Source organism: Protopterus annectens, chromosome 9.part0 (genome assembly GCF_019279795.1).
Source record: "Protopterus annectens isolate FY-2018-M chromosome 9.part0, PAN1.0, whole genome shotgun sequence".
NCBI lineage: Eukaryota > Metazoa > Chordata > Ceratodontiformes > Protopteridae > Protopterus > Protopterus annectens.
The window spans coordinates 1,120,043,156-1,120,068,175 of record NC_056743.1 but is presented as its reverse complement, the minus strand read 5'-3'; the positions used below and the strand labels follow the sequence as shown (position 1 = coordinate 1,120,068,175).

At 37.6% G+C, this 25,020-nt stretch overlaps 1 protein-coding gene across 2 annotated transcripts in view; it reads left to right on the top strand.

Annotated features, from left to right (window-relative positions):
• The window catches only part of PDE1B (phosphodiesterase 1B), a 1,856,783-nt gene extending 1,832,198 nt beyond the window's left edge, over window positions 1-24,585 (top strand). For both annotated transcript variants that reach the window (XM_044083973.1, XM_044083974.1), the window contains exon 14: window positions 23,652-24,585. In XM_044083973.1, coding sequence (XP_043939908.1) covers window positions 23,652-23,671 — 20 coding nt within the window. In that variant the 3' untranslated portion in view covers window positions 23,672-24,585. The remainder of the gene's footprint in view (window positions 1-23,651) is intronic.
• Window positions 24,586-25,020: the final 435 nt, after the last annotated feature.

Here is a 25,020-nt window from a genome sequence, read left to right as displayed (position 1 = left end):
TAGTAAGGGGACAGTAGGTGAGTGAGTGTGTGTGTGTGTGTGTGTGTGTGTGTGTGTGTGTGTGTGTGTGTGTGTGTGTGTGTGTGTGTGTGTGTGTGTGTGTGTGTGTGAATAGGTGAGTATGTGCATGAGTGCAGTTGTGTGTGGAGGTTCTTTGCTGCAGAAAGAGAGGGTGTGTGTGTGTGTGTGTGTGTGTGTGTGTGTGTGTGTGTGTGTGTGTGTGTGTGTGTGTGTGTGTGTGTGTGTACGTGCATGGGTGGGTGAATGTGTGAGTATGTGCATGAGTGCAATTATGTGTGAAGGTTCTTTGATGCAGAAAGAGAGTGTGTGCGTGTGTGTGCGTGTGTGTGTGTGTGTGTGTGTGTGTGTGTGTGTGTGTGTGTGTGTGTGTGTGTGTGTGTGTGTGTGTGTGTGTGTGTGGACATCTGTGCATGCATGTACGCATGAGTGACTGTGGGTAACTGAGTGAGTACGTGCATGAGTGCAGTCATGTGTGTGTCTGTCTGTGTATGTGTGAATCTCCCTTGTCTAATGATGTAAACTGAGGGAGCACTAAACAACAGGGAACTTTTTTCTTTTATTTATTGAAAAAGTTAATAGTATAACAGTTTTTTTTTGCAATGCAGAAGACTTTGTGGGAGGGAGGCACTAGACACCAGAGACATTTGAAAAATACACTAATCCATATCAGCGCAAATTGCAGACTAAGAGGTATGACACTCTAATGTCTGGCATTGCTGACTATAATATACAAGGGCAGTGTTAAGACTTCTAGACAAAGCCAGGGGAGCACTAGACGACACCAGGGAGTCTCTCTAAATATTAATCTAATCCACTTAAAATAGAGCAACAGGTCTTGCATCTTGATGAATTTTTTGAACAATAAGAAAAGTAAAACTCTAATGTCTGGTAGTATTGACTGACAGCAATCCTTTGTGATTTAAAAGAAACAGTGACATCAGGGACATTCTGCAAACTCAGGGGCAGGTAAGCAGTATTGTGGTGTGGTTTTGTAGGAGTTGAATGAGGGGGTACCTATGTTAATGCGATTTATCAGTCACCAGAGGTGAGTACTGTAAGGAAGGCAGTATTGTGGATTTGCACTTTTCCCACTGGAGTGCAATCTCAGAGTTGGTATATATAAGTAGCAGGGGGTGTGGGAGGCACAACCTCTCACATGGAGGGTGCAAGGGTGGTTTGTCCACTTGCAAAAAAATAAATTTTTTATGGTTTTTTTTTTTTAAGTTCTGTTCAAACATTGTAGATTGAATACTTTGCACTTGAGTTTTTTTTCATTGAAGGAGCTGTAGTAGTTTTACATATAGATGGATAGACATGGGTCCATTTCATTTCACAGAAACTCAAATGGTCGAGCCCGTTTGATCAAAAATTCATTTAATTGAAATCCATTTGACTGAAAACTCATTTCACTGAAAACTTACTTCACAACAAATATACCATAAAAATGTTTTTGCAGGGGGAAAGCCCCCCCCTGCGCCCCTCACAGCCCCTTATTTATATATATACTAACTCCATGATCACACAACCACAGAGAAAAGAAAAGAAAAAACACCATGCATAGTAAATTAGTGCTGGGAGAAAACGCAGTCATCTACAGATCTGGGGGTACAGCATGATGCTAACCATTGCAGTCCACAGATACATACTCTGCTAAACTCACTTCCATAATAAATCCTATGGTAAGAAATGACACCTTCAGATACTTCTACACTTTCTTGTCAAATGAGTTTTCAGTCAGATGAATTTTCAATTAAATTAACTTTTGATCAAAAAGGCTCAACCATGTCAGTTTTAATTAAATTCCATGGACCTATACACACACACATATATTTATATGTTTTATATATATATATATATATATATATATATATATATATATATATATATATACAGATATACACCAAATCTGAGATCACACTATAGTGAGGAAAAGGGTAAATTTCCTGATCCTTGCTATACTGTGATCTCCATTCAAAAGCTTTGAGTTTTCAAAAACTTGATCATATGGTACCGACCATATAGAGTTCATGTTTCTGAAAACTCTATCAACTGACAGGGACCCATATATATATATATATATATATATATATATATATATATATATATATATATTTATATATATATATATATATATATATATATATATATATACACACACACACACACACACACACACACACACACACACACACACACACACACACACAGGATTTTGTGAACATGTTTCACAATGAGTGGCAGTCATGAAACAAGTTCCCATACAGGATCATAGGATCTTTCTAGGCTATTGGCTCTGAGACCCTTATAAGCCTAGCAAGAGTTTAGCCCATTTTTAGACAAGTTCAGCACCTGATGCCTCTGTCCAGCAGGGACACAGGTGGAATCCCAGGGGTGTATTTTCTGTTTGCCAGCCAGTTATCCAGGTTGTGCTTAAAAAGGGATAATGAGGTGCTCTGCTTGACTTAAAGAGGGAGTCTATTCCACACATGGGGGAGTCTCTGGGACACAAATCTGTCCTGCCATCTAGTCCTATTGATGTCATAGACCAGGTTGAGGTCTTGCGTGCGGGTTACTCAAGTGGAGTTTGACTTGCAGATATGCAGCAGTCCCATCAAGGCGGGGTCTAAGATTGCTTTGTATGCCAGACAGAGGTCACCACTGAGGAGTCTGTATGAAACTAAGTAGAGGGACAGGGCCTTTAGCCTATCTGTGTAGGGTAGATGTTTGAGGCCCTGGATTCTCCTGGTGAGGAACCCTTGTGGTCTCTCTAGCTGCTGCATGTGTTTTGTGAGGTGCATTCCAAAAGTGGCATTGTACTCAATAATGGGCTTTATAAGGGAAGAATACAGGGATGTTATGACCTCCTTGTCCCTGGATGAGATACTTTTACTTATGAGGTGGGCCATATAGAAAGCTTTCCGTACAATGGAAGCAACATAGTGGTCAAAAGTCAGGTTGCTATCAACCTGAGTGCCCAAATTCCTCACAACTGATTGCGTGCTTAAGACATTATTATTAATAGGCTCATAGGTAGGTACTAGGCTATTGGCCCTAGGGCCTATATAAGCCTAGCCAAGGGTACCCTGGCTTTCGCCACCCAAGAAAAATTATTTTCCTGTGCCACTGTCGAGCAGAGCCACAGAAGTGATCCCCTGGGTGAATTTCCTATCTCCCATCCAATCATCAAGATTTTTCTTGAAGAGTGCTAATGAGGAGCTTTGTTTGATATAGATAGATAGTTTGTTCCAGAGTATGGGAAGTCTCTGGGACAGGAATCTATCCCTCCAGCATGTTCTGTTTATTGTGGTGACAAGGTTTAGATCCCTAGAGCGTGTAGCTCATAGGGATTGGGATTTCTTTAAGTGGAGCATGTCTAAAAGCTCTGGGTTTGACATAGCTTTGTGTGTTAGGCAGAGATCGCCTCTGAGTAGGCGATATGCGACGGAGTAAAGATGCAGTTTTTTGAGACGGTCTGCATAGGGCATATGTTTGAGGCCAGTAATCCTCTTTGTGAGGTATTTCTGTGGCCTTTCCAGTTGTTGTAGATGTCTTGTGAGGTACATACCAAAAGGGGCATTGTACTCTATAATGGGTCTAATAAGTGACGAGTAGAGGGGAACAATGACCTTTTTTTTCCTGGATGAGAAACCTTTTGTGATGAGGTGTGCCACGTAGAAGGATTTCCTAACTATTGTGGCGATGTGATTATCAAAGGAGAGACTACTGTCCACCTGTGTCCCAAGGTCTCTTTTCACACTTTCGGTGTTAAGTAGACTACTGCCTATGTGGTAGTTCATGGGTACAGAGATTTTACCAAAAGGGATGACAATGCACTTTTTGGCATTGAGCTTGAGGCCATGGGTTTGACACCAGGCATCTGTCTCAGCGAGGCCCTTTTGTAGGATGTCCACATCTTTTGGAGTTTTGATTATGGCTCCTAGTTTGCAGTCATCTGCGAACTTCATTAGCCAAAGACCTCCTGTGTTGGCCTGTACTTCAGAGAAGTAGATACCAAACAGGAGAGGACCCAGGACTGAACCCTGTGGTACTCCACTTGTCACTGGTCTGAAGTTGGATTTGGAGTCTGCTACTTTCACAGTGTGGGTTCTGTCAGTGAGTCAGTTGGCAACCCATCTTGTGACATAGGGATTTATACCTAGTTTAGTGAGTTTATCTATAATTCCAGAGTGGGGAATGGTGTCAAAAGCCTTGGCGAGATCTAGATAGGCTGTGCAAACCACCTTACCCTCATCTGCGGCTTTGCTAACTGCTTCAAAGAAGTCTATCAGGTTTAGGAGACATGATCTGCCTTTTACAAGCCCGAACTGGGTGGGGTCCTGAGTTTGGAGATTACCAATGTCATTGTTTATAAGTTCCATGATGATACTTTCCATAGCCTTGCAGACCAGGCTCGTTAGGCTAATGGGGTGGTAGTTTCCGGGATCTGTGGTGGCTCCCCCTTTGTGGAGTGGGATAACTGCTGCTGTGCGCCACTCAGTGGGCACATAGCCTGAGGTGAGGCTATGATTGAACATGGTACTTAGGTGGGGTGCCAGTTCATTCTGTAGTTCATGTAGAACACAGCCTGAGATGTTGTCAGGTCCCATGGATGCTGTGTTCTTGGCTTTGGATAGTGTGTTTTTTTCCTGTGCAGCCATGATTACAGGAACTTTGCATTCTTCTGGTATAGAGATGGGCCCTTTAGGGTATGACAGGGGGGTAAAGTTAGCACTGAACCTATCTGCCAGGATGTTGGCAATATCAGTTGGTTCTGTATATTTAGTGCCATTGTGCTGTAACTCAGAGCAGATCTGAGTGTTGCCATTGAGATTCTTGACATAGCTATAGAATGCTTTGTGGTTGTCTTTAGAGTCAGTGGTGATTTTGTTTTCATAACTAGCTTTGGAGGATTATATGAGGGATCTCAGCTTCTTACTGGGGCTGACCAGGGAGTTTCTCCAATCATTGGATTTTACTCTTTTTTGCAACAGTTTCTTTCTTCTGTTGTAGAGTTTGTTTATGGCAGGGGACCACCAGATTGGCTTCCTTTTTTTGGAGGATAACATCTTGGTTCTGTTAGGGATTGCATGATCCATGCACTTGTATAAGTGCTTATAAAGTGCATTTGTGTAGGATTCAGCAGTCATACCTCTATTGTCCATTAGCATGGGTGTCGTGATGTTTGCCACTTCTGTCTTAAGAAGTGTGAAGTTGGCTTTGGAGAAATTTTTTACTGTGGTTTCCCTAATGGGGGATGGGGGAGGGATGTGGATGTCTCGGGTGATTAGCTTGTGGTCAGATCTGACCAACGAGGAATTGACCTCTGGTGTGGAGCACCGGTTACCCATGTTGGTAATAACCAGGTCTAGGATATTGCTGCCCCTGGTGGGGTTGTGGATAAGTTGATCCATAGGATTGGAATTTATGAATTCCAGAAAACGTTGAGCACAAGAGTTGGTACATGAGTAGTTTTCCCAGTTAATGGTAGGGTAGTTGAAATCACCCATTATTAGGGTGTTAGGTTGTACCCTAATATTTTCCAGTGCATCAAGAAATGAGGAGTGGGAATCCTGGGGCATGGTGGGGGATCTGTAGCAGGCTACAATTTGGATTGTGGTCTTGCCCAGAGTTAGTTGCACTTGGATAATCTCAGATGCATTATGCTGAGCAACTAGCCTGGAGGTGTGGATATCCTTAATGAATATGGACAAGCCTACGCCTTTAGTGTTCCGGTCCAGGTTAGGTGGCAGAAAGGTGTGGTATGAATTGTAGCCGGGTAATGCAAGGGTACACTCTGGAGACTTGAACCAGGTCTCTGTCACTGCACAGATGTCGATGTTCTCCATTTTAAGGAGTGCCTTGAGTGAGTGCATTTTGAGGTTTAGACTTCTAGCATTGAGTAGCAATACCCTCAGATTCTTCTTGCCTGTACCTGTTAGGGTGGTGAATTTGTCATTTGAACCTTGCCTAAAAAAGGCACTATAGGGGTGGCTAGAGCCTTAGCCAATATCCGGAATCCCAGGGGCAACAGGTGCAGGCCATCTCTGGCAAAGCATCGTGGTTTGTCGATCATGTCATCCCAGGCAGACAGATACTGGATCCCCTTAGAATGACACCAGAAGCTTAGCCAATTGTTGAAGTCAATCATTTGTCCTTGTACTGTGGTATCATTTTGGGTGATGGCAGGATGCTACAAGACAGAGTCATATTTTTACTTGTTGTGGAGTGACCTGAGTGCATGCGTTATGTGGCGGATCCTGGCACCCGACAGGCAGCTGACAGTAACTTTCTCCTTGTTTAGCCTGGTGAGTGGAACATCAGTGTGCCTGACTATAGAGTCACCTATGACTAGAGTGTTGGGTACGTTGTTATGCCTTATGGGCTGTGGTTGAGTGGCACACTGAGTTTGTGGGCTATGTGTCATCTGGGTTGTGTTGGGGGTGGAGGTTGCTTGTGTTTCTGCTTTGGAGGTCCCTGTTGCTTGGGTAGGTTTTTACTGAGAGCCTCCACAAATGTAGATGTGTGTTTTGTGTTTTTATGTGTGTGTTTTGGTGGTGTAGGTTTTGAGGGACTATGTGCCTAGTGTGGTGCAGTGCAAGTGTTTACCTTCTCCTCTTGACTGTCTAGTCCAGTCTTAGGTGAAGAGAGCTTTGCTTCCAGTTTGGCTATATAAGTGCATCTCTCACAGGTTGTATTGTTGGGTGGTAGGAGGAGAGGGTTGTCTGTGTACATGAGGCAATTACTGCATTGCCCCAAGATGCCCAGATTCATCAGGTAGACAGGAGAAAACACCGGGAGCTGACCCTTAGACATGCCTGGATAGGTGCTTATTTGTTAAGTACTAGAAACTGTTTTCCTCTAGACAGTGGGGAAAGTTGAGTGCTGTAGTAATTTGTAGCTTATTTAGTGCTTACAATAAGTTCTGAACAAGTGCTGAGCTCAAAGAAACAGACTTGAGTGCTGAAACAAAAAATGGCTAGTTCTAAGAAACAAAATTAAGCTAGAAGGCTTCCCTCCAACACAGAAAGGCGTAACGGCTTAGAAACCTACAAATAGTCCTGGACACAGCAAATCTATATCCAGACTAGACCACCCACAGGAAAGGCAGGAAACAAGCTTAGAATTTTTTTTTAATGTGATAATTTATGGGAACATCACTCTCCCCAAAGGAGATGCTGATGCATTTTTGGTATTCAGGTTGAGGCCATGTTTCTGGCACCAGTCATTTGTTTGGGTGAGACCCTCTTGGAAGAAGTCGACATCACTAGAGGACTTGATGACAGTGCCCAGCTTGCAGTCATCTGCAAACTTGGTCGGCCATAGCCCACTGGTTTTGGCCTGCACCTCAGAAAAGTATATTCCAAATAACAGAGGCCCCAAGACTGATCCCTGGGGTATGCTGCTCATTACAGGTCTACTGCTTGAGATGGCTTCCTCTATTTTAACTAGGTGGGTTCTGTCAGTGAGCCAGTTTGCTAGGCATCTAGTAACTTATGGATTGATGCCTAGTTGAGAAAGTTTATCTATTGTGCCTGAGTGGGGAATAGTGTAGAAGGCTTTGGCCAGGTCAGGGTAGGCGGTGTGCACCATCTTCTCCTTGTCCATGGTTTTGGTGACTGTCTCAAAGAAGTTGACCAAATTTAGCAAACATGACCTCCCTCTGACAAAGCCAAACTGTGTGGGATTGAGTATTTGGAGGTTGCCAATGTCCTTGTTAATGAGATCCATGATAATCCATTCCATGGCTTTGCAGATCAGGCTAATTAGGCTGATGGGTCTATAATTAACTGGATCGGTGAACACTCCACCTTTGTGCAAAGGGATGACAGTGGCTGTCCTCCACTTTGCTGGGAAGAAGCCAATATTCAGGCTTTGGCTGAACAGAGTTCCTAATGGTGCTGCTAGTTCCTGCCTGAGTTCATGTATGATACAGCCTGAGCCATGGAGGCTGTATTTTTTGCCTTTGAGAGGGCAGTGATACCTGTTCCCTAGAGACAAGTGGGGGGGGCAAGTACTGGAGCTGCCCTTATTTACTGACAGGGGACAGAGGGGTGCAGTTTTCACTGAGTCTATCAGCCAGCGGGTTGGCTATATCTATGACATTTGTGTACGTTCGTTCCTTGGCCACCAGTTCTGAGCAGGTCTGGGTGTTTTCTTTGAGACTGTGGACATATGTGAAGAAGGCCTTATGATTGTCTCTAGTAGATGTCAACAATATGGACTTGAAATTTGCTTTGGAGGATTTCACTAGTGCTCTTATTTGTTTATTCAGGCTAAGGAGAGATTGCTTCCAATTGGGCACCTGATCCTTCTTAGTCCTGGACAACAATTTTTTCCTTTTGTTATAATGTTTATTTATTGCAGATGTCCACCAGACAGGTTAACTCTTCCTTGCAGAGGATGATTTTGTCCTGTCAGGTATTCCTGATTCCATGCATCTATATAAATGTTTTTATAGTACTTTGGTGCAGACTTGGATATTGGCACCAGTTCCTACAGAGGGGAAGGGAGCTGTGAAGCTATTTGTAGCATCCCTCAGGAGGTTGTGATCAGCTTTAAAGATGTTTTTTTGTTTGACCATAACTAGGGGGGGGGGGTTTGGGTAGATGGTAACTTCAAAAGTGACTGCTTTATGGTCAGATCTTACCAGGGAGGATGATACTGTAGGGATGTTGCAGTGGTTACTTATGTTGGTTATTACCAAGTCCAAGATATTATCATCTCTTGTGGGGGTATTGACTAGCTGTTGTAAGGCATTTGCATTGGCAAAATCAGGAATTTCTGGACATTTGTGTTCTGTCATGAGTAGTTCATCCAGTCTATGTTTGGTTAGTTAAATTCACCCGGGATCGGGGTAAAGGGTCAAATATTGATAGATTTGAAGAGGTCTAGATAGGCAGAGTGGGCATCTTGAGTCAAATTTGTGGGCCTGTAGCTAGCTATGACCTGAACAGGTGTTTGTCAATGGTTAACTGCACCCGGAGTGCCTCATGTGTGTTATACTGTTTGACCAGCTTGGAGGTGTGTATGCTTTAATATATATTGAAACTCCACCTTCTTTGGCTTTCCTGCCCACAGTTTGATGTCTGAATGTATGATGGGATAAGTAACCAGGTAAGACTGGGGTGCTCTCCACAGCTTTGAACCAGGTTTCTGTGACTGCACAAATGTCAGCATCTTCCAAGGTTAAGAATGCTTGGAATGAGTGCAGTTTCATGTTTAGACTCATAGCGTTTAGCAGCGTGACCTTTAATTTGCATTTTGTTGAAATATTTATGTTTCAATCTCATCACTTCTCATAAAAAAGGCACTATAGGGGAGGCAAGAGCCTTTGCCAGAAGTCTGAAGCCCAAGTGAGACAGATGCAGGCCACCTCTGGCAAAGCATCATGGTCTGTTAATCATATCTTCCCAGGTAGTGGGTCCTCCTGGAATGACACCAGAAACTAAGCCAGTTGTTAAAGTCAATCATTTTCTTTTTGTACTGAGGCATCATTCTGGGTGACGGTAGAATGCTGATTAAGGCTACAGACATACCTGCCTGGGACACATATTCAGTGAGTTCAATCATGTCTCTCTTCATATAGTCTAGGGAGGTATGTCTCAAGTCATTCATGCCAACATGGACTATGACAGAGTCATAACAGTACCTGTTGTTGAGAGACTTGAGTGCGTGTGTGATGTTGTGGATTTTGGCACCTGACAAACAACTAACTGTGACTTTCTCTTTATCCAACCTGATGAGAGACACATCTGTGTGTCTCACAATGAAGTCTCCTATGACTAATATGTTGGGTTTATGGTTAAGGCTTAATGGCTATGAGATACAGGTGTGTGGACTATGTGTGGTATGTGGTATGGAGAGTTGTGGAGTTTGCATGCATGTTTGCCTCGGAGGTCTCCTTTGTTTGGTTATGTTTTTGGTGAGAACCTCTGCATATGTGGGTGTGTGTTGTGTAGGTGTAGTGATTGTGTTGACAACCTTCTCAGTGCCAGGTGTACTGGCTTGTGAGGGAGAGAACATAAATTCTAGGTTCTTAATATAATTACATCTCTCACAAATTGTGTTCCTAGGAGGTAGTAGTAGATGGTTGTTCATGATCATGAGGCAGTTGCTACACTGTCTCAGGATGCCCATATCATCCAGACTGGCAGGAGAAACTGTAGGAAATTGTCCATCAGTATTTGTCAGAATCTGAGGTAGAGAGGCCAGGGAGCGTTAAGGGGTAGACCTAAAGCCCAAATGCTTAAACCAAAACTAAGAGGCACAGAATAACACTTACAATTTAAGCAGGCTATAAACAAGCAGTAATAAATGCAGCAGAAAAGATGCAATTGAACACTTTGGTGAATAAGCAGCAGAAAAAGCAAGATGAAGTAATAGAGTAGGAGGAGAAGGATGAGGAAACACAAATAAAGTAAAAGCAGCTGAATAAAGTATATAGTTTTAATAAAGTGGAAATGGAGAGAGGAGGAACAGAAGATAATTCAATGTTAAGAAACTAAGGGGGTTGACCTTCCCAAATGATCTCTCTCTATTAGGTAGAATGAGCTAATGAGACAGGACTGGGAGGAGTGTCCCAGATCAAATTTATAGTAGGGGTGGGTAACTGCAGAAGCCACCAAGTTTAAGAATACAACAACAGTTGGGCAGGAGGGTGGTGGAAAACAAAATTCAGAGGTCAAGCAAATATATAAATGCAGACACCGATAAGTAATAATTCGGTCAACCAAATAAACGAAAACAGTGCAGTACTGTTAAAAGTCAGTGAAACAGTTAGATCAAGTGCAAAAATTATGCTTATATCAGCTCTGCATTTCCAGATTGTTTAAGAAGTGATTGCAGTCAGGCACAATGAAGCTTCTAACAAGATAAGCCCATGTACCAGTTATTTCATGTACTATATTAGGCCCCCATATACTCATTTTTTTATCTGTGTCATTCTTTGTTTACAGTACTCTTCTATTCATTTTAGTAGATTGCATATTGAACAAATATTTGTGTGATGATAATTAGTGGACTAATTAGGTTTTTCAAATGGAATGGTGTAGTAATATGTACTATTTAAACTTATTTTATTGTGCATTAACCATTGGTGAGGGTATGCATGTTAGGGTATCTTTCAGTTTTATTTTTAATTAATGTTAGGTTCTTCTATTTTGCAGGCATTTTTATTTTCCTGTGGATTCACTGAGTTTAATTTTAGGTTGGGTAAGGATGAAATAGGTTTGGTATATAATACTGTGGTTAATGGTGTGGCTATTTTTGCAGGAGTGGTTGCTCCGTCATAATTGTGAGAATTGTAACTGGAAGTGGTGTGACTATCAAAATATTCTATGAATATTATAACTTTTTTGTGAGTTTTGAAATGTGTTATATTTTCATTGAAGTATTTATCCAGATTGCATTTAAATCTTTTGATGTGGGGGAAGGGGTGTGCCCTCCATATGTTTGATGTTTACATGTACTAACTCTGTGACTCCTGTATCTTAGCATTAGGGCTTCAGTCTGAGATACTGCAGTATTGGACATGTTATGCATTTATGGCTTAGTACTTTCATTTCAAAAATTGCAAGTGTGGCTCTTAGAAGTCCATCAGCAATCCATTGTTTGGTGTGATTTTTCTTTTACAGTTTCTTTTTACTTCTTTGTTGTTTCTTTTATGTTTTGTTTTATTTTTCACTAGTCTGTGTTCTTCAGTTATATTGCAGTTTTGTATTATGAATACACTTTCACATTTCATTTCAAAGTTATTTTCTTGGATTTTTTAAATAGTTCTGTATATTTACTCTATATATTTGTCAGTTTCAAGATAATGTTTACTTAGGAGTTTTTTTTTTTTTTTTTATTTATTTATTTTAATTTGTTGACCGGGAGTGTCCGACTGGATGTAGGTCCATTTTCAGCGGAGGCCCGGGGAGAAAAGCTCCATGGTAAAATAAACAGACAGTAGTTACATTGGATTACATAGCGATTAACAATTTAACATAGCAATTACTTACAACATTATTTACAGATGAAAGAACATAGTACATCAGTAGGCAACTAGAATCTTTATCTGTGAAGTACATAACAGACATTAACAAATGTTACAATGAGAAGTTCCTGCTGTATAATAAGTACTAGGCGTATGAGCATCTGAGCTTGCTATAATCAAGGTAGTTAGTGGAGTGGAAAGAAAGGTAGTGGTTGGATGGGGTGGAGGATATTAGAGTGGGAGTCGCAAGGGCATAGCCAGCATGTTTTTAGGTGCGCTTTTAGTAAAGTTTTGAAGTGGGTGCAAGATGGTACGGAGGTAATTGTGGGAGGGAGGGAGTTCCATAATTTGGCTATGACGCAAGAGAATAGTGCTTCACCAGCAGAGTTATTGGCTTTAGTGATCTACAAGTGATTTTTGTTGCTGGATCTTAGTGGTCTGGTGGTGCGATAGGGTTGGAGTAGATTCTGGAGGGATGGGACATTTAGTGATAGCGATAGGGTTGGAGTAGATTCTGGAGGGATGGGATATTTAGTGGATGGTTTACTATTTTCTGGGCGAGTGAGAGTTGATACCACTGAAGGAGGTGAGGGAGTTCAAGCCAGCTCAGTTCAGCAAGTGAGAGACAGTGGTGACTACGGTAGGATGCCCCTGTGGCGAATTTGGCGATTTTGTTGTAACAGGTCTCTAGCTTGTTTAGATCACATTGCCTTAGGTTGGTATATATTGGAGAGGCATAAAGTAGGGTGGAGATAAGGTGGGAATTTGCTATTGAAATCTTTGCTGCTTTGGTGAGAAATTGCTTATTTCTGTATAACGCTCCTAGTTTTTTGTGGACTTTTTTTATGGTCATGGATATGTGAATGTCAAATTTTAGTTTATTGTCTATTTCCACTCCTAGCAATTTGGTGTGTTCATTTGGGTATATAGTGGTGTTGTCTTTTGCTGTGATGTTAAAGTGAGAGTTGTTTGGAGTATGTTTGGTGGGTTGGAAGATGAGTAGTTTAGTTTTGTTTGGGTTGTGTATTAATTGGGCATCGGATAACCATGTTTCAACAGAGGAAAAGGCTTTCTATGTGACTTTTTGCAGTTTGGGTAGGGACTGGGCTGAGCAGATGATGGTCGAGTCATCTGCATATTGTATGAGTGTGCCATGTTTGGTGGCAGAGGCTAGATTATTGGTGTAAACAGAGAAGAGTAGGGGTCCAAGGATGGATCCTTGGAGAACCCCTATGGAGACAGGTAGTTGGGGAGATATGTCATTCTGCCATACTATGGATTGTTGGCGGTCAGACAGGTAACTCTGAAACCAGTTGGTGACTGACTGATTTTTCTATTTTTTTTGGGGGGGGGTTGTCTTAGTTGCTGTGGTAGATGTACATATTTTACCAGTATTTTTACAAGGAATGTAATTATGTGGCCAGTAGTCTTACAGTAATAAAGGTATTTTTCCTGTTATATCAAGAATGTAGTTTACATCGCAAACTAGAGCATCTGCTATGTGCATTGTATAACAAAAATAATCAGGAAATTGCAACCAAGAATATTAGATTGCTGCTATAAAATAAAATACTAATTTAATACTTCCAATAGGCATTCCTGCAGTAGTGGTAATCTTACAAATGTTTCTTTTTTACTTTAGAAAAAGTCATCATCTTGGAAAGGAACAGGGATGTTGAGCTACTATTAGACAAGAAAAAGTTGTTTTAATCAAATTGGTGCCAGAACAATACCAAATATAAATTACTATATTAGCATTAAACCTGAGCTAAAGGCTAGGAGACTGAAATGAATTGTCAGATGTTTTGTTTGATTCAGAAGTTAAAAAAAATCTAACATTGAAATGATTTTGATTGTGATGTAGTTTAGGTAAGGGCAGTGGTTATAAGATAGTATTTGGCCATCTGATTTCATAAATAGATTTAAATTTTGTAATACATTGTTCTTAAACTTGTCTGACAAAGTCTTTGCTGGTTGCTAAAAGGATAAAAGTGCTAACCATGTTTGTTTTTAATAAATTATATCAAAATTCTTATATTTTCCAGGCTTCACGCATAAACATATACATAGACACAATACGGTGTGATCAAAAAAGAGAAATCACTGAGATAATTATGCATTGCTTCAGGAAATTCCCCTTATTCATTTTCATTAATGTCATTCACACACACAGAAAGTGTGTGAGTGCTTGTATAAATGTATATGTGTATATATATCTATAGCTGTATGTACATATATATATATATATATATATATATATATATATATATTACATATCTATATATATATATATATATATATATATATATATATTACATCTCTCTCTCTCTCTCTCTCTATATATATATATATATATATATATATATATATATATATATATGGATCCATTTTTTTCGACATTATGCACATTGACATAAATGGTATCAGTCAATTTAAGATCTGTATATACATTTATATCTATATCTATCTATCTATATTTGATCCTTATGACTGTATGTGTAACAGCTGTTTAATCTACCATTTATGATCAACTAAGCCACTGGTCAACAGATGACTGGGATCAAACAGTTCCCGGGGTTGGGAATATGCCCTTACCCTGTGTTTGTGGGATCTCAGAGTTAGTATAATTACAAGAGGGTGCCTCTACATAGCAGGGTGCAAGGGGGATTGCCCCTGCAAAAAAATATGTTTTAATTTGTTTTTGTTTTTGATTTTTAAATGCACCGAGGCTTTTTCTTGGCATGTGCATAGTTACCTTTTTACGTCTGCATTTTCAAAGTTAAGACATTGATGTTTAGCTTGTCAGTGTTGGGTATTCATTGTGTTTACTACTACACCCATATATATATATATTATATATATATATATATATATATATATATATATATATATATGTGTGTGTGTGTGTGTGTGTGTGTGTGTGTGTGTGTGTATGTATTTGTGTGTATGTAGCTATAGATATATGTATGTTTATGTGGTGTGTGAATATATATATATATATATATATATATATATTTCTTTCTTTCTTTCTATATATCTGCGTGTGTGTGTATGTGTATATATATATATATATATATATATATATATATATATATATATACATACATTCACATACACACACACACACACACACATATATATATATATATATATATATATATATATATATATATATATATATATATATATTTTTTATATATATTTATTTTGTTTTTACATTTGTTAACCAGATTAGTCTGTCTGAGTTTTTAGAAGCCCTTTTTCAGCAGAGATCCAAGGAGAAAAGCCACCCCCAAAAAAAAAAGTTTAAGTAAACAAATAGTAAGAACAAAGATAAACACGGGTTATATTTTAAGTATACATACTTCTGAAGTAATTACATAACATGCAATAAAGGAATATATAGAGTAGATAGAAATACAATACAATACATATATGGAAATTTTCATGTAGTATGGCAAGAAACTAAGCAGAAATATGGTAAGACTAAGGTCAATACATTGCTGAACCAAGGTACTAGGCATGAAGTAAATAAATATGCAGATAAATCTGTGTGAACTTTGGAAGTTAATAAATAAATTAAAGAACAGTAATAAGGTATTATGGGAATTGAGTGTAACATGAGCTAACTAGTATGGAATATGATGGAAAAAATGTGTAGGTAGTAGTAAGAGAGAGAGAGCTAGAAATCATACAGTTAAGTTAGGATATCCCTGAATGTTTCTTGGGTATTATTTTAGAGCATGAACATATCCAATTTGATAGGAAAAAAGATTTAAGCTGTTTCTTGAAGGCATTTTTGTCTTTAAGTAGTCTAAGGGCTAAAGGGAGTGTGTTCCAATTTTTTGCAACTGAGGGACAATAGAGTATTTTCTCAAAAGTTTTGTTTGGCTTACGAACTTAAAGAAAGTATTGATTAGTACTTCTTAGTGGGCGTTAAGGAGTATAAAGTGTCAGAGAATTTGCAAGGAATTGGCAGGATTTAGGATTGTTTAGTATATTGTGGGCTATAAGAAGTTGGGATTGAGGCAATACGTTGGAAAATTCAGGCCAGTGTAAAGCCTTTAATAAGAGGCAGTGATGAGATTTGTAAGGTTGATTTGCAGCAAATCTGGCTACTTTGTTATATGTGGTTTCTAGTTTGGATATTAGGTTACTCTGTAGATGGGTAAGAATAGGTGAAGCATTGAGGAGTGATGGTAGAAGCAGGGATTAGGCAAGGGATGGCCTGGATGCACAGGGAAGAATGTTTTTGTGACGGTAAAGCAGACCTAGTTTTTGGTGGGGTTTTTTTATTGAGCTATAGTTACCATGCAATGCATTTCATTGAAAGCCATTTGCACTGAATCACAAATCACTGAAAATTCATTTTGCAGAAAGCATGTTTCATTGAATCACAAGGCTATGGATGATCACTGCAAAAATGTTTTATGATCATAAGGATTACAAGGCTAGTTAGTAAAGATGAACATTTTGCCGTGTCTACCCTCATGTTGTACCTACCATCTTCACAAATTTTGTTTGCACACTAGCAATAATTCATTGTGTATTGTGTGTGGTGTTTCCCCTTTTCACCATGGAAGTGTGATCACAAAGTTAGCATATTTATGTAAGGGTGTGTAAAGAACAAAGCTGCCCACAATAAGAGTGCAGTAGGAATTTTCCTCTTGCATAAAAACTTTTGAAGATAAATTTGCAGTATATGACATTTTCTCTGAAATGCGTTTCAGTGAACTGTATTTTCAGTGTTATTTCTGAAAGATTTGTGATTTTGTGATTCAGTGAAGATGATATTCAGCGTGTGTGTGTGTGTGTGTGTGTGTGTGTGTGTGTGTGTGTGTGTGTGTGTGTGTGTGTGTGTGTGTGTGTGTGTGTGTGTGCGCGCGCCTATATATGAGCAATGGACTGACATCCTATCCAATAGTTTTCTCCCTTTCAGTCTGGGTTTGTCTGTATGTGCATGTGTGACTGTGTGAAACTGACATCCCAACCAGCAGTAGTTTTCTAACTTTCTAGGATATCCTCAGCTCCCTTGCGTCTCTGATTAAGATAAAGCTAGTATCAAAGAATGAATGAATGAATGTGTCAGACATGGAAGTAGTACTGTTAGCAGAACAGTAATGTCTCATAACTTACATTGTTGTGAAATGCTATCTGGAATGTTAATTTAATATTTTATAATAAAGACACACTATTATTAACCTTACTTAACAAATTACTGAAACATTACATACTACTGGGGGGGGCTAGTATATAGAGGTGTTGTGCTAGTGCTACACAGTGCAGCATGGTACTATGACTTCCATTAGAGTATAGTAAGTAACATTGCTCCCATTCTCAGATTATGTAATTGTGTCCATGTAGCTTCATACATTATTTGATAATCACATAATTACAATGTAGTGCATGGAACACCACAATTACACTATGAATTCAGAGAAAAGACAACTTTGTTAATCACCTTTTTATGTAAGAAAGGTACCTTACAAAGTTTTAAGCACCTTGCAGAACTATTAAGCTCTGATGTCATGCTAGAGCATAACAGCGACCATTACAGTACAATGTCTAGCACATTTTCACAACTTTAAAAACTATCATAGACTTCACATTGCGCAAAAACGTTGTGGCAGAGTGAAGTGTCTGTCTATTCATTAGATAGACACTTCACTTCTACCCACAGTCGGTGTGGCTGCACTAAGCTGTAAAGCATTTTGCAGTCCTACACTTTTTTTCTGTAATTGGTAGCACATGGAGCAGATAAAGCTCCACAAACTACACACTGCAAAGAATTATGATTGGATCTTTTTGACCATATGTACTTATTACATGTTCTCAAGATTTGCCTCTTGACCTTTTCTTTGCTGTGCTGTCCAGGTGAATTTCTTGACATCTGTGTCCAAAACATATAACAAATTCATTATGATCAGATACCTATTCATAAGCTTCTATATGTATGGGCAATGAAGGTGATTTATTTCACATTCTAATGAATGCATTAATAGTTCAACATTTCAATAGTTCATGATAAATTGTGTTAGGGGCAAAGGCCAATTATAACACAGACTCCAAATCAAAGGAAAAAGCCCAACTTCCTGTTCCAGTATCTAAATTCTTTTTAAACAATTGCAATGACTGTGATTGACGTATGACTAATGCAACTCTGCTCTACTTATAAATCATTGACTGAGACAGATATCTAGTTCTCAAAAATGGTCTTACACCTTCCCATCTTATAGCTATAACTGACTCCTCTGGTATTTTTACATGATTCAGTTAGTTCTAAATTTAGATGCAAATGTAACTCTTTGTTCTTAATAGCTTTAGATGCTAGGCATAATTTTCTTTATAATTACCTTTAACTAATAGAAGAAAGTCTCAGATTTTGCATTCTGAAGGTATATGAATTTCCCCTGAGAGATGGGATCCTCTTTGTGAATTTTCTCTGTATGCAGTCAAGTACTAACAAATCACATTTACCTAACATGCAAAACAGCATATTATATTCAATGACTGGATGAACAAATGTGATAAAAAGTTTTGTTAAGAATTCCTTATTCTTTAAAGTTCCTGAAAATTAACCCAATAACTCTCATAACATTTTCTTTAGTAACTTGAACATGAATTCTAAAACTTAACTTGTTACTATCTGTTATGCCCAAGTCTTTATAGTCAAACAATTCCTTCACTTCAGTATGTCCCAATTTAATGACAATATTAATATTTGATTTGCCAGAATATAAAATGCCACTTTTTTCCTGTGTTAACTTTCATCTGTTCTTGTTTTAACCAAAACATAATCTAGCTTATGTACTAACTAAAACATTCAACATATTTTAAGGAATTAACGCACTTCCCATCTTTATGTTGTCAGCATATTTGGCCATCTAGACCCATTCAGATCGAGGGATTAATGAGGAACACTATGTTGAACAACAAAGGGCCCAACAGTGCACCCTCTGGCACATCTCTACCCATGCTTGCCCATTCCAAAGTATAATTCTGAATTTTAACCCTTTGTAATCCAATATCCAACCAGTTAGAAACCCAATGTACCATACAGGGATTAATTAAATGCCCATGCATTGTTTCAATAATAAAATAATGTGGTGTGCTATCAAAGGTTTTGTATAAATCCATATAAACAACAAATATGGATAAATGTAAATCTAATGCCAGTGATACTGGTTCATAAAAATTTACCAAATTAGTAAAAATAAACAATTCCTCTTGAAGCCATGCTGAGATAAAGCCATTAAACTACCCTGCAGTGCTTGAATAATAGGTGAAATATACCTTTCACAACATTTTCTGATGATGGAGGTAAGACTTACCAGGCTATAATTCATAATAATATTCACTGGTCCTCCCTTATGAATAGGTTTTATATCAGCAAGTTCCCAGTCAGATGGTACGTAATCTGATAATAACATCTTTTTAAATAAAGATGTTATAGTTGCTGATACATATTTCATCAAGCAACCCAAAATAAACCTGAAATATTATCAGAACCCATGCGGGAATCTTGCTTTATACACCCCAAGGAGGACCTAACAGTAGCTAAACTAAATGTAGGAGCATCAAACTGTCCACAATTTGGTACGTTCATATCCAGATAACCTTTTATATCAGTGGGTTCAACCATTTTAAAATAAATATTTCTTAAATAAGTTAAACAATTCAGCTCCTGCAAAAAAAACTGTTTCCCCTTCATGTTATAGTGGGCCAATTTTTCTAACCTTTGTCCAGGGCTGTCTGACAAAGAATGAAAGTTTTCAGTAGTGTTACATGACAACAATCATATTTCATATTTCATTTTGGCTAACTTTAGGGAACTTTTTAAACTTCTACATACCAGATTATAAGCCCTTTTAGTAATCTTACTCTTACATTTTATCCATAAAGAATATTTTTTTCTTCTTTTTCCTCAAAAGCCTGGAATGAGTTATATCCACCAAGGAGGGTTATGTCTTACATGTCCCTTTGAAAATGTCCTTTTACACTTATCAAGTTGTCATCTACTGATATTCTCAAACTTATTCCAGCTAGAGACAATCACCAATTCATCTAAACTAATTGATCTATTGAATTAATTTGATGTATAGTTTCTAAATCAAATATTAAGGATTTATCATAAATAAACCTTGAATGGGATTATATACATATATATATATATATATATATATATATATATATATATATATATATTTGTTTTAAGCATAAATTCAAATGCTTTATGATCCGAATTTCCAAAATATACAAAGCTTTTTAATGTTAAACACATTATCAGCGATATTAGTTACGTAATAAATCCAAAATATTATTTAACCTAGTTGGAAAATATATTAATTAAAATTGTTAAATAAACAAAACTCTACAAATTCTACCTCAGTATGAAATCCAACCTTCTCTTCATTCCATTTAATCTTGGGATAATTAAAATCTCCTAATATAATTAAATTATCATACTTTATTTATATATGATTAAGTTAAATGAAATACGACTGTTCACTAATTGACATAAATGGATGTTTATAACGAGCTAAAAGTTCCAAAAACAAGAATTCTAAATTGTTATGAATTACAATCACCTTAACTGGTATTTCTCTAAACACAAACACAGTCAAACCTCCTCCCACCTTCCTTTTCCTTAAATAATCATACAATTCCTAACCATGTAATAAAATTCCTACACATCTCCAAACTTCTATAATCACAATTACATTGTACTTTCTGTCCATGCAAATAATTTGAAGTTTATTAATTTTCTATTTCAGGCTCCTAGCATTTGTATAATACATTCTCAATTTTTTCTTTATTATTCTGTTGACATTTCTAACTGCATAGCTGATGAAGTCCAAAAAATGATTTACTACTTCAGAATCATTTTTATTTATCAATTTTCCACCAAATAGCCAGATGGAAACCATCATTATCAACTGACTTCCAATTTGCCTTAAAATCATCCAAAAGTCTAGTAAAATCAAGTTCCTTGGAATTATAAAAAAATACGAAGGCAAATATTAAATAAATTGGCCTTAGTATTCCAATAATTTGTTATGGCTAAGGAAGGTAAAATTTCAGAAATACACAACCTAAACTAATTTTCCCTACAAATCTCATAAATGTCTTGTACCACATATATACTTCAAAGGGGTATTGCTTATATCATTTACACCAGTGCTTATAATAAGAAATTTGTAAGAATTCTTGCATTTTAACAATGTTTGTAAACCAAAATGGATGTCCTGTAATTTAGTCCCAGCAAGACTAATAACCGTGACCCTTTCTGTATCTAACGTACACAGTGGTCTAATACATTTCCTTATCATAGAGTCACTTATTAGTAATACCTCTAACCTTTGATTCCTTGGTTGTTCCATATGCTTGTAAATAATCATAATATTTCCACTGACTGCTCTTTTCTTTATTTTCTTATTCCTAGTTTTAATATCCAAACTATTTTCCATATGATCCCTATCCCTCCTAATTTGCTTCCGTTCTCTACACATTGAATCATCTAATCATTCAACACTCATGCTATTCAGTTAGTCATAGGCCAATGCTATATACAGGTCATTAAAATACTACTAATCAAATAATAATACCCATTTGTTAACCAGGCAGGCCCAGTAGAAACAACAGTTCCCTTTCAGGGACAACACAGGAGCAACGTCTGATTAAATGACTTGTTCAGGGTCACACAGTAGGCAAACACAGGCTGAAGGAATCAAATCCTGTACCATAGGAACTACATTTTACAACCTTACCATCTGCACCAGCTGTCAGACTAAATGATAAAAATAATGCAATGCAGTGGTCTTAAAACTTAGTTACAGACTCAGACCATTGTGATGTGTATTATTAAGCATGACAGAAAACAGCAAACATAACAGTTAAATATTCTTTGTTATTGGAAGGTGGGGTCATAACTAACATCATATTCTTGAGATTGAAGCCTACAGAACATTAACTGTTAGCACATCTTTCAAGTTTCCCTATTTCTTACACAAACCATAGACTATATTTAGTAGAGTCTTGAGTCTGCTTTGAGTTTTCTGGTTTGTTTTATGCTTCAAGAGAAAGAATTTAAGTGAAAAAGACAACAGCTGAAAGAGCTAAAATAAATATCTCTGAAGTTAGTACAAGTAATGGCATTGAAGTCTGACAGAAACATGAATGAAAATTGAAATTAATAAACAACATGTACTGTAAAGGGGTTCAAAACTGAAATAACAATGATCATCAAACCATTCCCTGGTAGTGTTAACAGAAGATATAAGGAATGGTACACCAATGGACAGCTCTAGAAACTGAAATGAAGAAAAAATTAGGATTACAAGCATGAGTAACATGGCATGAAGGTTAGGCAAACATAGGCTAAGTCTACATCTGAATTGTCCAGATTTTTGCAGAATGTCCAGATTTTGCCTCATATTTTTGGTCTGTTCCTCTTAAAATTTGAAGTTTTCTGGATTGTTGTGGCAAAATCACATCAACCTGAATTCACTAAATAATGGCAGGCATTTGCATTTCAGACTTTTATTCTAGCAACTTTCTAAGTCTATAAGAGGAATATTTAAAATGTGTCCCTATTTTTGGGACTTTGTCCCCCCATTATTTTTAGCTTTGTCCGTTTTTTTGTGCTAAGAGGTTGAAAGCTATGCATGTTTGAAGGTGTACATTAAGTTATTTGTAGCAAATCTGTGCAGGATGGATGTTATGTCATGACATTTAATTACTTGTATGCTATATAAGGGTTAACATAGCAAGCAGTTTGTTTCTGATTTGTTAATCGGCCCCTTAAACTAATTGCAATGAGTTTGTAGTTTTGAGTCTTCTACCGCAGGGCCAAAACAATTTTTGATTCTCTTTCTTTGGTTGCAAAACTTGCATGTTAATAGGTAATAAAACACTGTGTGCTAAGCGCATCTTACAGGGAAACAGGAAGTTTAACATTTATTACATCTAAACATATAACACTCCCGTGATTAGTCAGATTATCAACTGTATTTGAGTTCATCCTGTTAAGGAAGTTTTTTTATTGGTGTTACATTTGTGGTCATCCTACTGCCAGATAAAGCAGTCTTCACATAGGGACTAAAGGGTATTATCACGACGTGTGTAGCAAGCATAAAATTGTTTTAAGAGATAGTATGGACGCTGATCCTTAAATTATCTCTTGTACAACATCACCTTCATGTTTTCTTTTTTGTTTCTTAGCTAAGAATGAAGGAAAAGTAGTAACCCCGCCCCATATGTCATTATAATAGGTCAGTGTATACCTTACTGAAGTACAGGAAAGGCAACAAGAGTTGGAATAGAACAAGGAAGTGTTTTTTCCATCATTTTGTGAGCATCTCTAGTATTCCTACCACAGAACTCTGACCCATACATGAGCACCATTGAAGGTACAGATGACATATGGCTGGGGAGACAAAAGCAAGGTTACCCAGTACAAAAGCTGAGGTCACAATTATTGACTTATATAATTTTTGAACCCAAGGGGTTTCTTGATGCTGTAGACTGCTGTTACTAACTGCATGTATATTGTTTTCAACCACAGTAAGCACTTTTTAACAAAATATATTTTAAAAGAGCTTTTGCTTTCAGAATAATTTTCTTCAAAGAGTTTCCTCTTTTCTTCTATTTGCAGTTCCTGTTGTGAGTAACTGAAGACATTCTTCCTAAACATCTGACGACCTATGGAATCTGCCACACCTATATCCAAGGTCAACATGAATACACAAAAAAACAAATGATTAAAGCTCAGTGGAACTGAATATGAAAACACTTTACTGGCATCCCCAGGAGTGATGGAGTTACTGCTGTTAAAGTCAGGTCAATGTACTTCTGTTTCCTTGGATATTCTTAAAAAGCAGGAGCTCCATTTCAGCACCAGAATTATTAAGATTAGACTGGAAGTGATTTGGGGTTTGGACTGGTTTGATAAAGATCACTCTTGCAAGCAGTATATGGGTCATGGGCATTGCTGCTATTTGTAAAAAAAAAATATCAAATTTTGTATATTCATAGCAAAAACATCATTTGTTATGACACAGTGAGTCATGCTACTAAAACTTGCTCAAGAGTCATGCATTACATTTGGTGTACTAGCTGGATAAATCATATTTTTATTAAGAATAGAGCTGACTGTGCAGTCAGTGCTATACTCTCATATGTCAGACAAATTGGAAAATAAATGCTGCACAGTTTTGTCCCAGATGTTTATGATCTATCTACAAAGTTTCATAATGTACTAGTTCTAAATGGAATGTTTTCCAGGCAGGTTAGCTGAACAGTGTACTAGAACCAGTATACAAAACCGAAATACTAGGATTATTTTCTTAATCTATCACATGGTGATGCAGCAATGTGGCATATAAAGTGAAAGTGAGCGATATCGCACTGTGACTAAATAAATACTGGCCATGCAAATTATAAATCATAATATATGTCACCTAAACAGCATACCAAGAAAGTTACATCTTTGCTGAACATTGTATATTTTATAGTGCAATGGTATTAGAAGATACTGATGCACTTTTGCATGGGGAAGATGGTTAATAAAAGAACATTTTCAAATCTCAGTGATTAGTGCAGTTCATAATACTGTATGCATTGTAGCATTTTAATTAATGATTCATGACTCTAGAAAATTCTGGTTGTTCCCTTGAACCCTAACAAAAGAATAGCAAGTTTTTATAGGGAGAAATATTAGACTGACTTGAGTCAAATGTCCAATTTCATATTCTGAGCCCTATCTGATCTTCATCCTGAAGAAGCTTATTACCACAGCACAACTGATGCAAATAGGATATTCCATTGAAAGAAGGCAAAAGAGCTACTGTAACAAGCCAGTGATACGATTGTTGAAATTTAATGCACTGTCAGATGATGACGGATGGCCAATAATTTTTCACATTTTTTTTTTTATTTATATTTTAGAAAATGTAGTAAGAGACATAAGTGCTTTTATCATATGATATGAGGAATACATGTTATAAAACTTTGGCTGCCAGGAC